The 13,463-nt window shown below is 34.8% G+C and overlaps 1 protein-coding gene across 1 annotated transcript in view; it reads right to left on the reverse strand.

The window, feature by feature from the left end:
• The window catches only part of DCDC1 (doublecortin domain containing 1), a 490,018-nt gene that overhangs the window by 211,547 nt on the left and 265,008 nt on the right, over positions 1–13,463 (reverse strand). Inside the window, 1 exon segment of the mRNA XM_010332310.2 lies at positions 13,045–13,202. Within this exon segment, the coding sequence (XP_010330612.2) occupies positions 13,045–13,202 (158 nt within the window).

Raw genomic sequence — 13,463 nt, forward strand, 5'->3', positions numbered from 1 at the left:
TAGTCATATACTTAACGTAAGGAAAACATGTTCACAGAAAATCTTAATGTCTGTTATTGTGTTGTCATTGTCGAACACATAAAATAGCATGTCCTCAGTTTTGTAAGTGTAACTACAGCAGCCAAATATTTATAAAAAGGGACAGACAAAACAATTAATAATCAAGATGGAATATATTTCTCTTTTTTTCTGTTCATTTTTTAAAGGTTAGTGTTAATATGCATTAAAAAAACAATAAAAGTCATTAAAGTTTAAGTTTTTAACCTTTTCAACTACATTTCAACTTTCTCGAGAGCAGACTATCACTTTTATTTATATCCTCCAACTTTGCAATAGAGGTGATTTATTTAATATACTCAATTTCTTTTTTTCACAAAGGCTAAAAACACATTTTTATAGCATGACTATAGTTTGTCACTACTAAGTTACTTAATTGTGCATATTCATATTTAGGTTGCAAAATTCCTTGAAGACTGATGGATTTTTTTTTAACTTAAAGACCACTCTACTACTACATAGTACAATTTTTTACATCCTATGAGAACTCAAAAAATGCATTTTGAATAACATTTAAAATTTAGCAGCGCACAACTTCTCTAAAAGCAGGAATTCGGATTCTGTAAAGAGACTTTAGATTCGTTAAAGACAGGAATTTGTTGCATTTATAATATTTTGCACTTTATACTAATAGTAACAACATAATATTATCATCATAAAAGCTGCCATTTACTGAACATTTACTGTACCAAGAATTGGGTTCAACTTTAATATTCATGATCTCATTTAAATGTCTCAATAATCACTATCCCTCTTTTATATTTGAGGAAATCAAGTAATATTAAATATTTTACCCCAAATCACACAGTGATTACGTATGAGATCTAAGACTGAAAGGTACACTAATCTGACTCTAGTTCAGAGATGCCAGTTAGGAAGTTATGCCATCTCTCTTAATAAGCACTCAATAAGTATTTATCAAATGAATGGATAAATATAAAAATGAGAAATTAATGCATATTACCTATTATTATGAACTGACTTTTCAAGTTTTAGTAAATCATAGAATGGGAGAGAACACAATGAAGAAAGTTTAGCAATAGGAGTTAAAGATTTAAATCCTGATACTAAATTCGCCAGCAGAGGCAGTGCTAAGAGGAAGGTTCATAGTCCTAAACACCTACATCAAAAAGTCTGAAAGAACACAAAAAGACAATCTAAGGTAATATCTCAAAGAACTAGATAAACAAGAACAAACCAAACGAAAACCCAAACAAACCACACGCAGCAGAAGAAAGGAAATAACCAAGATCAGAGCACAACTAAATGAAATTGAAACAAACCAAAAAAAGATAATGAAACCAAAAGCTTTTTGGTTCTTTGAAAAGATAAATATAATTGATAGCCCATTAGTAAGATTAACCAAGAAAACAGAGAGAAAATCCAAATAACCTCAGTAAGAAACAAAACAGCGACTGAAATACAAGAGATCATCCAAGGCTACTATGAACACATTTATGCACATAAACTAGAAAACCTAGAGGAGATGGATAAGTTCCTGAAAAAATGCAACCCTCCTAGCTTAAGTCAGCAATAATTAGATACCCTGAACAGACCAATAACAAGCAGTGAGATTAAAATGGTAATTAAGAAATTACCATTAAAAAAAAGTCCAGGACCAGAGGGATTCCCAGGAGAATTCTACCATTCAAGGAAGAATTGGTACCAATCCTTTTGACACTATTCTACAAGATAGAGAAAGAAGGAACCCTCCTTAATTTATTCTATGAAGTCAGCATCATCCTAATACCAAAACCAAGAAAGGACATAATCAAAAAAGAAAACTATAGAACAATACCAATATCCTTAATAAACTTAGATACTAAAATCCTTTTTTTTTTTTTTTTTTAGATAGAGTCTTGCTCTTGTCACCCAGGTTGGAGTGCAATGGTGCAATCTCAGCTCACTGCAACCCTCCACCTCACAGTTTCAAGCAGTTCTCCTGCCTCAGCCTCCCGAGTAGCTGGGATTACAGACACATGCCACCATGCCTGACTAATTTTTATATTTTTAGTAGAGATGGGGTTTGACCATCTTGGCCAGGCTGGTCTCAAACTCCTGACCTCGCAATTCACCCACCTCGGCCTCCCGAAATGCTAGAATTACAGGCATGAACCACTGCACCTGGCAATACTAAAATCCTTAACAAAATACTAACTAACCAAATCCAACAACATATTAAAAAATAATCCACCACGATCAAGTGGGTTTCATACCAGGGATGCAGTAATGGTTTAAATCAATAAATGCGATATACCACATAAAAGAATTAAAAACAAAAATCACATAATCATCTCAATAGATGGAGCAAAAGCAATCAAGAAAATCCAGTATATTTTAATGATTAAAATTCTCAGCAAAACTGTCATAAAAGGGACATTTCTTAATATAATAAAAGCCATCTATGAGAAACCCACAGCCAACATAATTCTGAAATGGGGAAAAGTTGAAAACATTCCATCTGAGAACTGAAATAAGACGAGGATGCCTACTCTCACCATGTCCTAGCCAGAGCAACCAGAAAAGAGAGAGAAAAAAAGGGCATCCAAATCAGTAATGAGGAAGTCAAACTGTCACTGTTTGCTGATAATATGATTGTTTTACCTTGAAAACCTTAAGGAGTCCTCCAGAAAGCTCCTAGGACTGATAAAAGAATTCAGCAAAGTTTCCAGATACAAGATTAATGTACACGAATCAGTATCTCTTCTATATACCAACAGTGACCAAGTGGAGAATCAAATCAAGAATTCGATCCCTTTTACAATAGCTGCAAAAAATAAAACAAAATACTTAGGAATTTACCTAATCAAGACGGCAGAAGACCTCTACAAGGAAAACTACAAAACACTGCTGAAAGAAATCATAGATAACACAAACAAATGAAAACACATCCCAGGCTCATGCATGGATAGAATCATTATTGTGAAAATTATCATACTGCCAAAAGCAATCTACAAATTCAATGCAATCCCCATCAAAATACCACCATCATATTTCACAGAATTAGAAAAGGCAATTCTAAAATTCATGTGGAACCAAATAAGAGCCCATATAGCCAAAGCAAGACTAACCAAAAAGAAGAAATCTGGAGGCATCACACTGACTTCAAACTATACTATAAAGCAATAGTCACCAAAATATCATGATACTGGTATAAAAATAGGCACATAGGCCAATGGAACAGAATAGAGAACCCAGAAATAAATCCAAATACTTAGAGCCACCTGATCTTAGACAAAGCAAACAAAAACATGAAGTGGGGAAAGAACACCCTTTTCAACAAATGGTGCTGGGGATAATTGGCTAGCCACATGTAGGAGAATGAAACTGGATTCTCATCTTTCATCTTATACAAAAATCAACTCAAGATGGTAAGGACTTAAATCTCAGACCTGAAACTATAAGAATTCTAGAACATAACATTAGAAAAACACTCTAGACATTGGATTAGTTAAGGATTTCATGACCAAGAACCCAAAAGCAAATGCAATTAAAACAAAGATAAATAGTTGGGACTTAATTAAACTAAACAGCTTTTGCATGGCAAAGGAACAATCAGTAGAGTAAACAGATAACCCACAGAGTAGGAGAACATCTTTACAATCTATACATCTGGCAAAGGACTAATATCCATAATCTACAACAAACTCAAACAAATCAGTAAGAATAAAACAAACAGTCACATCAAAAAGTGGGCTAAGGACCCAAACAGACAATTTCAAAAGAAGATATACAAATGCCAACAAACATGAGAAAAAATGCTCCACAGCACTAATGATCAGGGAACTGCAAATCAAAACCACAATGCAATATCACCTTACTCCTGCAAGAATGGCCATAATCAAAAAATCAAAAAACAGACGTTTGCATGAATGCAGTGAACAGGGAACACTTCTACACTGCCAATGGGAATGTAAATTAGTACAACCACCATGTTTCCATAGTGTTTCCACTGTTTTCACAGTGTAGAGATTCCTTCAAGAACTAAAAGTAGAACTACTATTTGACCCAGCAATCCCACTACTGGGTATATACCAAGAGGAAAAGAAGTCATTATACAAAAAAGATTCTTGCACATAAATGTTTATAGCAGCACAATTCACAGTTGCAGAATCACAGAACCAACCCAAATGCCCATAACACAAGTGGATAAAGAAACTTTGGTATATTCATATAATGGAATACTACTCAGCCATGAAAAGGAATGAATTAACAGCATTTGCAGTGACCTGGATGAGACTGGAGACTATTATTCTAAGTGAAGTAACTCAGGAATGGAAAAACCAAATATATATGTTCTCACTGATATGTGGGAGCTAAGAAGATGCAAAGGCATAAGAATGAAACAATGGACTTTGCTGACTTGGGGGGAAAGATGGTAGGGGGCTGAAGGACAAAAGACTACACTGCTCAGGTGATGGGTGCACCAAAGTCTCACAACTCACCACTAAAGAACTTACTCATGTAACCAAATACCACCTGTACCCTAATAAATTATGGAAATATAAAAAAATAATAAGTAGGGATAGAACTAAAACACACCAGAATTTAGACAGAAAGTGTATATATGGAGATTAAGAGTTCCAAGGTTCTTGAATTATTTGTGAAATGGTAAAAATACTAGTTTATATTAGGCTTTAGTAGGTCAAAGAAACATTCATAATCCTCAAAGTAATCACTAAAAAATAATAATAAAATAATGTATAAGTACCAAGATAACTGGGAGGAAGGTAATTAAGTAACATAATATAATAAATTTTAGAGAAGACCAAAAAAGAGATTAAACAAAACACAGAATAGATGGAACGTATAGAAATCAAATAACAACATGTTAGATTTAAACTCCAAAATACCAGTAATTAACATTATTGGTATAAATGGTCTAAAATTCTTCCATTAAAAGACAGAGATTGTAATATTTCATTAAAAATACTTTTTTCTTTTCTTTTTTTTTCTTTTTTTTGAGATGGAGTTTCGCTTTTGTTATCCAGGCTGGAATGCAATGGCACGATCTCGGCTCACCGCAACCTCCGCCTCCTGGGTTCAGGCAATTCTCCTGCCTCAGCCTCCTGAGTAGCTGGGATTACAGGCACACGCCACCATGCCCAGTTAATTTTTTGTATTTTTAGTAGAGACAGGGTTTCACTATGTTGACCAGGATGGTCTTGATCTCTTGACCTCGTGAGCCACCACGCCAGGCCCTAAAAATACTGTTTTCATACAAAACACTCCCTCAGCATTAAAGATAAAGTTTGAAAGTAAAAGGTCACAAAATTATATCATGCAAACACTGACCAAAAACCTGGAACCATTATATTTAATATGAGACAAAGTAAATTTTAAAAAGGAAGAAAGTATGTGAGGGTATTTTATAATAACAAAAGGTTTAATTGACCAGAAAGATAAAACAATTCTAAAATTGTATGCACCCAATAATCTGAAATCATAGAAAAGAAAAGTTCATAAAACTCAAAGGAGAAATAGACAAAACTACAAATTAATGGGCTTTTTTTTTTTTTTTTTTTTTTTTTGGCAATGGAATTTTGTTCTTGTTGCCCAGGCTAGAGTGCAATGGCATGATCTCAGCTCACTGCAACCTCTACCTTCTGGGTTCAAGGGATTCTCCTGCCTCAGCTGCCCAAGTAGCTGGGATTACAGATGCGTGCCACCACGCCCAGCTAATTTTTCTATTTTTAGTAGGGATGGGGTTTCACCACGTTGGCCAGAATGGTCTCAATCTCTTGACCTCGTGATGCACCCACCTTGGCCTCCCAAAGTGCTGGGATTATAGGGGTGAGCCACCATGCCTGGCCATTAGTGGGAAATTTTAATCACATATCTTTCAGTAAATAATTTAACAAGCAAACAAAATATCAGTAAGTATACACAAGATCTGAAAACACATTTATCAAACTTAATCTAATTGAAATACACGGAACACTGCACCCACAAACTTCACAATACATATTTTCTCAAGTACACATGGATTAAAAATGTGCATGTGGTAGATGGCAATAAAAAAACTCAACAAATTTCAGGCTGGGTGTGGTGGTGCATATCCATAATTCCAGCACATTAGAAGGCCAAGGCAGGTGGATCACTTGAGGTCAGGAGTTTGAGACCAGCCTGGCCAACATGGTGAAATCCCATCCATACCAAAAATACAAAATTAGCCAGGTATCGTGGTGCATGCCTGTAATTCCAGCTATTCAGGAGGCTGAGGCATAAGAATCTCTTGAACCCAGGAGGTGGAGTTTGCAGTGAGCCAAGATGGCACCACTGCACTCCAGCCCTGAGCAATAAAGCAAGACTGTATCTCAAAAAAAGGGGGGGGGGAGAAATCTCAACAAATATCAGAATTAAAATCATATCAAAAATGTTTTCCAACCACTATTAAATTAATCTAGAAGTCAATAGAACAATATAAAGCTGAAATAGTTCATATATTTGGAAATTATGAAATACCTAAATAGTCCACAGATCAAACAATATAATAAAATGGAAATGATAATGAAAATATAAAATAGTAAAATGAGTGCAGTGAAGCTAAAGCCATGCTTCAAGGTAAATTTGTATCCTTAAATGTATACATCGTGAGAAGAAAAGCCAAAAAAAAACCAAAAAAAATCAATGAAAATGGGCCATACAGAGGGTAAGGTTTTGGGTAGATAAAAGGAAATAGCGGTGTTTGGGACAAGCAAACCAGCATGAGCCAAGTACAATGAGCTTGGCTCTATCAAGTACATGGCAATTCTGAGACTTAAGTATAGTGGGTCTGACAGCTAATGCTTAATTTCACTTAGGGAATGAGTCAACTCTAAAGAATAAGTCAATGAGTATAGCATTCAAAGTAGTACTTCAAAAGCATATCACCAGGGAGGAGTGTTCAAGATGAACTGCCTTCTCCCTACAGTGACACTCATCACTCTCTCTCATTGTAATGACTTGTTTAATATCTCTCTTCCCTGTTAGATTCTGTCGGGACAGCTCTGTGAGTCCAGAAAGTGTACCTGTCTTCTCCACACTAAATCCCCAGAGCCTAGGATACTATAAAAGAGTGTTTAGAACCTAGAACATGCTCAATAAATATTTATGCATTAAAAAAGGATAGAATACATAGATGACATTGACTCAGCCAGAAAGCCATTGGAATGAATAGCTGGGCTCAGTTTTGGATTGACACACAAGTAGATCATAGGGCTATAGTTGGCTGGCAGACAGGATGGTCTTGAAATATACATGTGAATGCTCAGACTATTTGTTCTCTCCATTTTCTTAATTCCATTAATCATATTGCTTCATTCATTTATTTTCTTTATTATTATTATTATTTTTTAGACAGAGCCTCACTCTGTCACCCAGGCTGGAGTGCAATGGCACAATCTCAACTCTTTGCAACCTCTGCCTCCCAGGTTCAGACGATTCTCCTGTCTCAGCCTCCCAAGTAGCTGGGAAAACAGGTGCATGTCACCATGCCTGGCTAATTTTTTGTATTTTTAGTAGAGATGGGGTTTCACAGTGTTAGCCAGGATAGTCTCAATCTCCTGACCTTGTGATCCATCCACCTTGGTCTCCCGAAGTGCTGGGATTACAGGTGTGAGCCACTTTGTTCATTCATTCAACAACTTTGTACGGAGTACCTACTACATGCCCTGGAGGTATAGATGTAAACAGTTCCTGCTGGAATGAAGCTTACATTCTAATTGGGCAATTCAGACAGTAAACAAATATGAATATAACAGGTAGAAATAAGTGCCATAAATTAAAAATAAAGCAGGGAAAGAGAATGACAGGGTATGAGCATGCATGCATTATATCTCAGAAAAGGCCATGAAGCCAGGGTGACTAGAGCAGAGGAGGGGAGGGGAGAGTGGTGGTCAGAGATACAATGGGACCAGTAAAGTAGGATATGTAGCATGAAGACTTTGGTTTCACCCTAGAGAAAATAAGAAGCCGTTGAAAGATTTGAAACTGAGGATTCCCATGATCTGACTTATGAATATAAAAGGATCATTCTGGCCCTTAACTAGAGAATAAATTATAGGAGGACAAGGGTTGAAAGAGATACGCAAGTTAGGAAGCTAACCTATAGATCATTTTGACAGCTTGCACTCTGGTCTCATCCAAGTCCACCTAAATGTAATTTTTTATCTCTACCACCTGTCTCTTTTTCCATCCATATTACCCAATCCAGAAATCATTACCTACTATTTTCACTGTTATAATACTAGACATCCTAGTTTGGGGGTGACGAGTGTGAAAAAGGTAAGAGTGGAGCTTCACATTCATGCCTTAAATAGTTCCATAAACAATACCGAATAGAACAGAAAGATAAATAGTACATTGTTAAAATGGAAACTCAGTGGCATAGTTGAAGGTTTGGGTACCTCACAGCAGCAAATAAAAACAAAAAATAATCATAAAAATGCTTACTTGAAAATCTTTGAGAATTTCTGAGTTAATGTACATTTATAGATAGAAGCCTAATCTTTTAGAATGCTTGATTTTGACTTTGTTTCAAAGAAACAGGTGCAATTATGTTTGGTCACTTTATTTTAATTCACAGAGAACATACGAGAATTAATTTTTAAAACATACCAAAACCCAAACAGACAACAATCTCAGCCAATATCAAGATATTTGACTTTTCTAATTAAAAAGCAAAATTATATCTTCACAACTTTGAAACACACAATAATTTCATGTTCTTAAATATAATGCCATACTCCCAAATATAAAAGAGATAAAGGCAAATGCTTAAAGCTGAGTATCATCAATAGCTAAGAAAAGTAATGTAATAAAACATGAGATTTTATTCCTAGAAAGTGTAATTGGATTTAGTGACTATCAAAAGCAATTATTATATTAACATTTACCTTTATTGGTAATAGTTCTAGAAATAAGAAATGTATCTGTGGCAATTTAAACAATTCACTTTTCTTAAAAAGACAGTCTGACTATTGTCAAAACTGACCTGTGAGTTCACTGGGTCTACAAAAATTATGTTAATATTTACTCAACAGAAGGAGGAGAAAGTTCAAAGTAAATAAGACAGCTACAAATTACCACCAACTATATGCAAAGCTACGTAAATGATTTAATATAGTAATCTTATGCTACTGAATACTCAAGAAAATCAGAATATAATTCAATTTTTAATATATAGGTTTTTACAATTTATAATTATATAGACATGATCATTATTTGTCTGCTTAAAGAGGTTCTCACTGCTATTAATTTGCCTTTCTTTGAAAAGCAGACTATAATAGTTCCTTTAGCTAGCACATCTCAAATCTGTTACCAAGAGAAAAGAATTAAGAAAAAAAGCATGTCACTTCTTTCAAGCTTCATTTCTTCTATTTTATAAGGGGAAATAGGAATCTTATAAAAATTGGCCAATGCAGTAGAGTTTGAATTTATATTCTCCTAAAATGGTAAACATAATAAATTGAGAACCAAACGCTCAATTTTATTTCATGCCAATTGTAGCTAGAAAGTACATAATTATAGCAGGAGGACTGACTTTACAGCAATTGTAAAAATGTAAATAAGGCTTTAAAACTGACTAGGAATTATATTTTATAAATGAAGCTTTGATTTTAATATAAACAATTATCTTAGGACATGATATGCATTATTTAAAATGTTCTTCCTTTGTTACCATTGAAATGGTAGTTATACTTTAGAAAACCAGAGGACAGAAACACCTGTTTCTTATCAATTCATATCTCCTAGTGATTACAATAATTTTCTGTACAAGATAGACTTTAAAATTTTAATACTGCAATATTTTAAAGTTTATATTATTAGATAAAAGTTTATTTTTAAAGTATCAGTGGAAAATATGAAACAAACTGTGATATGACATTATCAATTTTAGTCCAAATATTCTTAATAGCAAAGTATCAAGTGTCTACATTTAAAATGCTTTGCATAATTTGTATTGATTTTGTCCTAATGCAAATATTTAATTATTAAAAAATTTGGAAAATAAACCTTTCAACATGCAATAAAAACTGTCAATATTTTGTAATATTTTCTTCAGATCACGAGCCCACTTGGTTAGCTGTCTACCTAAAATTTGGATAATACTAAATGTATTTTTTTATAAGTTGTCTTTTTATTAGTTCCAAAGCTCGTAAGAGATATTAAAGTATATTTTAATTGAAAAAAAAATCAAATGGCTTTTAAATCTATGTTTTCTTTTAAAAGAATGAAGTCCATGCCAAGTTGAGTCATGAAGAGAAATGTCAGTGCAATCCCTGGCAGCTGCTCGCTTCCCTGGGAAGGAAGGGCTGGTTAGGAGTACAGTAGCTAGCAAACCCCTCAGCACTCCGCAAAGTCACTAGTGGGAAAAGAACAAAGGCCTTTCCAGTGCAACTAACACAGATGTGCCCAAAGGCAAACTGTCAGAAACAGTTAAGATGACAGCTACTCACAGTTCATTATTTCCTTCTCACAGGTCACTGGGTGACAAGCTGGGTCAGCATGCTTTGTTGGCTGTCCCAGTCCCTCTCCACCCCCTATTCCATTTAAATAAGGGTAAAGGACTACTTTGGATAAACTAATGTAAACAAACACATTCCAGACACTTAATGCCAGAATATGGCATTTACTTTACTTTGGACCAAACTTAGAATTCAATGTACACACAACTTATTTTATCGAAGCAAGGAGAGAAGCACACTTCTACGCCTACTTTTCAGTGATTATTTGATAGAAAGAGAGAGAGAGAGAGAGAGAGAGAGAGTGAGTGTGTGTGTGTGTGTGTGTGTGTGTGTGTGTGTGTGTGTTTTAAGAGGGAAAGAAATCGAAATTACATCTACTGCGGTAAATTGTGAAGGCGGAGGGGAAAGAATGTAGATAAATCCCTGCCTTAAGAAAAAAAAAAAAAAAAGGCAGGAAGAGTTGCTGGAGCCTAACACAGAAACCCTGAGGAATGCCCAGTAAGAAAAGGCCTCTAGGAGATTTTTAATGAAACCATATCCCAAACATATTTACTAGTCAATTCCTATTGACTAAAAAAGCATAAATCTAAATAAATCCCCATTAAAAATTCTTTTCTATCTCTACTTGTTTTCAGAACATTTTCACAACTAACACTTGAATGCTTACTACTTTCCTAGAACATAATGGCATCTCACTTAATTCTGACAACCTCAGATAGGTCTTGTGGTATGGTAGCTGACATTAAATGCCCTGTCTTTTTGGGCCTCACTTTTTCTAATACTATATTCCTTTCTTCCAAAGTGTGGTCATCAGATTGCATTGCCTCAGGGGAGAAGCAACAACAGAATTCCAAAGCCAAATCCCTAAGCTACCCAGTGCCCTATACCCTTAAAGAAAATACTTTCAAGCAGGGAAAGGGTAAAATAGGCAAAGCAGGTAGTTATCATGAAGGACAAGTTCAGCGTGGGGCAAACACACAGACCCCACATATGTTTCAGGAATCTGAGAGCAGAAGTAAACTGTGCCTCTTTCTTGAGTAGAGCCCAGGATAATGAGATCCCAGGATAATGACAAGCCCCAGTGTTCCCTAAAAAAATGGCTGAGTAGAAATCACTGCCAAATAAGTCTAGAGAGGGCAAAAACAGCCTCATAGAGCAATATTACATATTCCCAAGTGCCCCAGTGTTTCTTGAGTTCCCATTTTAGATTAAAATATCAGACAAGGACTTTCCCCAAGGCTCTTACAGTCTAGTGATGTGAGAATAGCAGAGAGTGGCTTGGCTATATGGTTCCTCAGCCTGTGGTCCTGTTGTAGATGGAGCAGCAGAGTTGAGATTCTTGTGTGTGATTAAAAAATAACTAGCAGGGAAAAGAATACCTGGAACCTAAGTTTTCATATCTTATAATACAGCAAGGTATTAAATTTGTTACTTTGTGTTCTATCTTCAAAACAAGTATAAAAGACTTGAGTTTTAAATAGAAAATTAAATAAATAATAAATTGGATAGTCAATTTTGCTATCTATCAGAAAAATATGTTCCCCTCCTGTCAAAATCCCAAGTGAAAATATGTAATTTAGGAATATAGAATAGCTTTTTAATTAAAGTAAAAGTTTCTTGTCTCTTTTCATGCAAGTGACATTGCTATCTACAGTTAATGTATTTAAATTTAGGATGGCTGGGTGTGGCAGCTCATGCTGATAATCCCAATACTTTGGGAGAGTGAAGTGGGAGGATTGCTTAAGGTCAAGAGTTCAAGACCAGCCCAGGCAATATAGCTACACCCCATTTTTATAATTAATTAATTAATTAAATTAAATAAATTTAGGAACTTAAACTTAAACTTTAGTGAACATGATAAGAATTATATTACTCCTTTAAGAGTACTTCAGTAAACAGTAATTTCAAACAGGTTTAGATTAAAATTATAATTTGTAAAGTCAGTTTATGATTTACAACATCAACCCAAACATCATAATAATAATGAACTTTAGTTTCCAATTAAATAAAGAGGATCAGAGAAACTGTTCTATTTTTTAACCAAGGATAATTTTTCAGTTGGTTAGCAATATCAATGATGTTATTTTTATTCTAGGAATCGAAATGGGGTAGATTTGTTGTCACCAGTTAAGACCATCTATTGTGCACTTAACCTGAGTCCAAATAATAATGTTCTCATGGAAAATAAAAAGGATTGCCCATGGGACAGTTTTCTTCAACATACCTTGCTATTTTTAACAACTGGATATATGGTCTGTATTGCCTTTGCTTAACTAGGTTATTTCAGAGTATTTTAGTGAAATCCCAGCAACCCATCCTGAGTATATTTATAAACAATAACATACAGTACATCAATCTTCAACAAAATACACATAAATATCACATTTCTTGATCAAATATGACCCAAAAACTACTCTGTTTGAAAGCCAAAGGGCTTTTGAGATATTTCAATAATCTTCAAGAAATCAATCTTACATGAAACTGAAGGAAAACATCGAATGTCATTGAGCAATAAAGCTCAGTTCTGTCAGTACCCTACCTCTGAGCAGAAGCCTTAGGATGTTTCTCTTCCAGTTTCCTCACCAGTGCTACTGTCAGCTGCCCCGTCTCCTCAAGAGAACCTTCTGGCATTAAATGGGTGTCTGAGGGTTCTGGCAGTTGCTTCAGACCAGGGTTGCTGGCACTTTCTTGCAGAATCTAATAAATTAATTATAGGAATAATGTAGCTAATTTTCACTGAGTGGAAATATCTAAACCATACATGCCAAAAATATAATACTGCAGCTTCCATGGTTCCTTCAGTCTTCCTACAACACATAAGTCCTTTGAACGTAGCCAAAACAAAAGAAGGCAATCCTAAGAAAATGCGTATCACCATCTATTTAGCAAAATGTTTATATAAAGATATATGTTTATGTAAATATCAATGTGTATATAGATATTATATTATGTGTATTA

This window comes from Saimiri boliviensis, chromosome 6 (assembly GCF_048565385.1).
Source record: "Saimiri boliviensis isolate mSaiBol1 chromosome 6, mSaiBol1.pri, whole genome shotgun sequence".
Lineage (NCBI taxonomy): Eukaryota > Metazoa > Chordata > Mammalia > Primates > Cebidae > Saimiri > Saimiri boliviensis.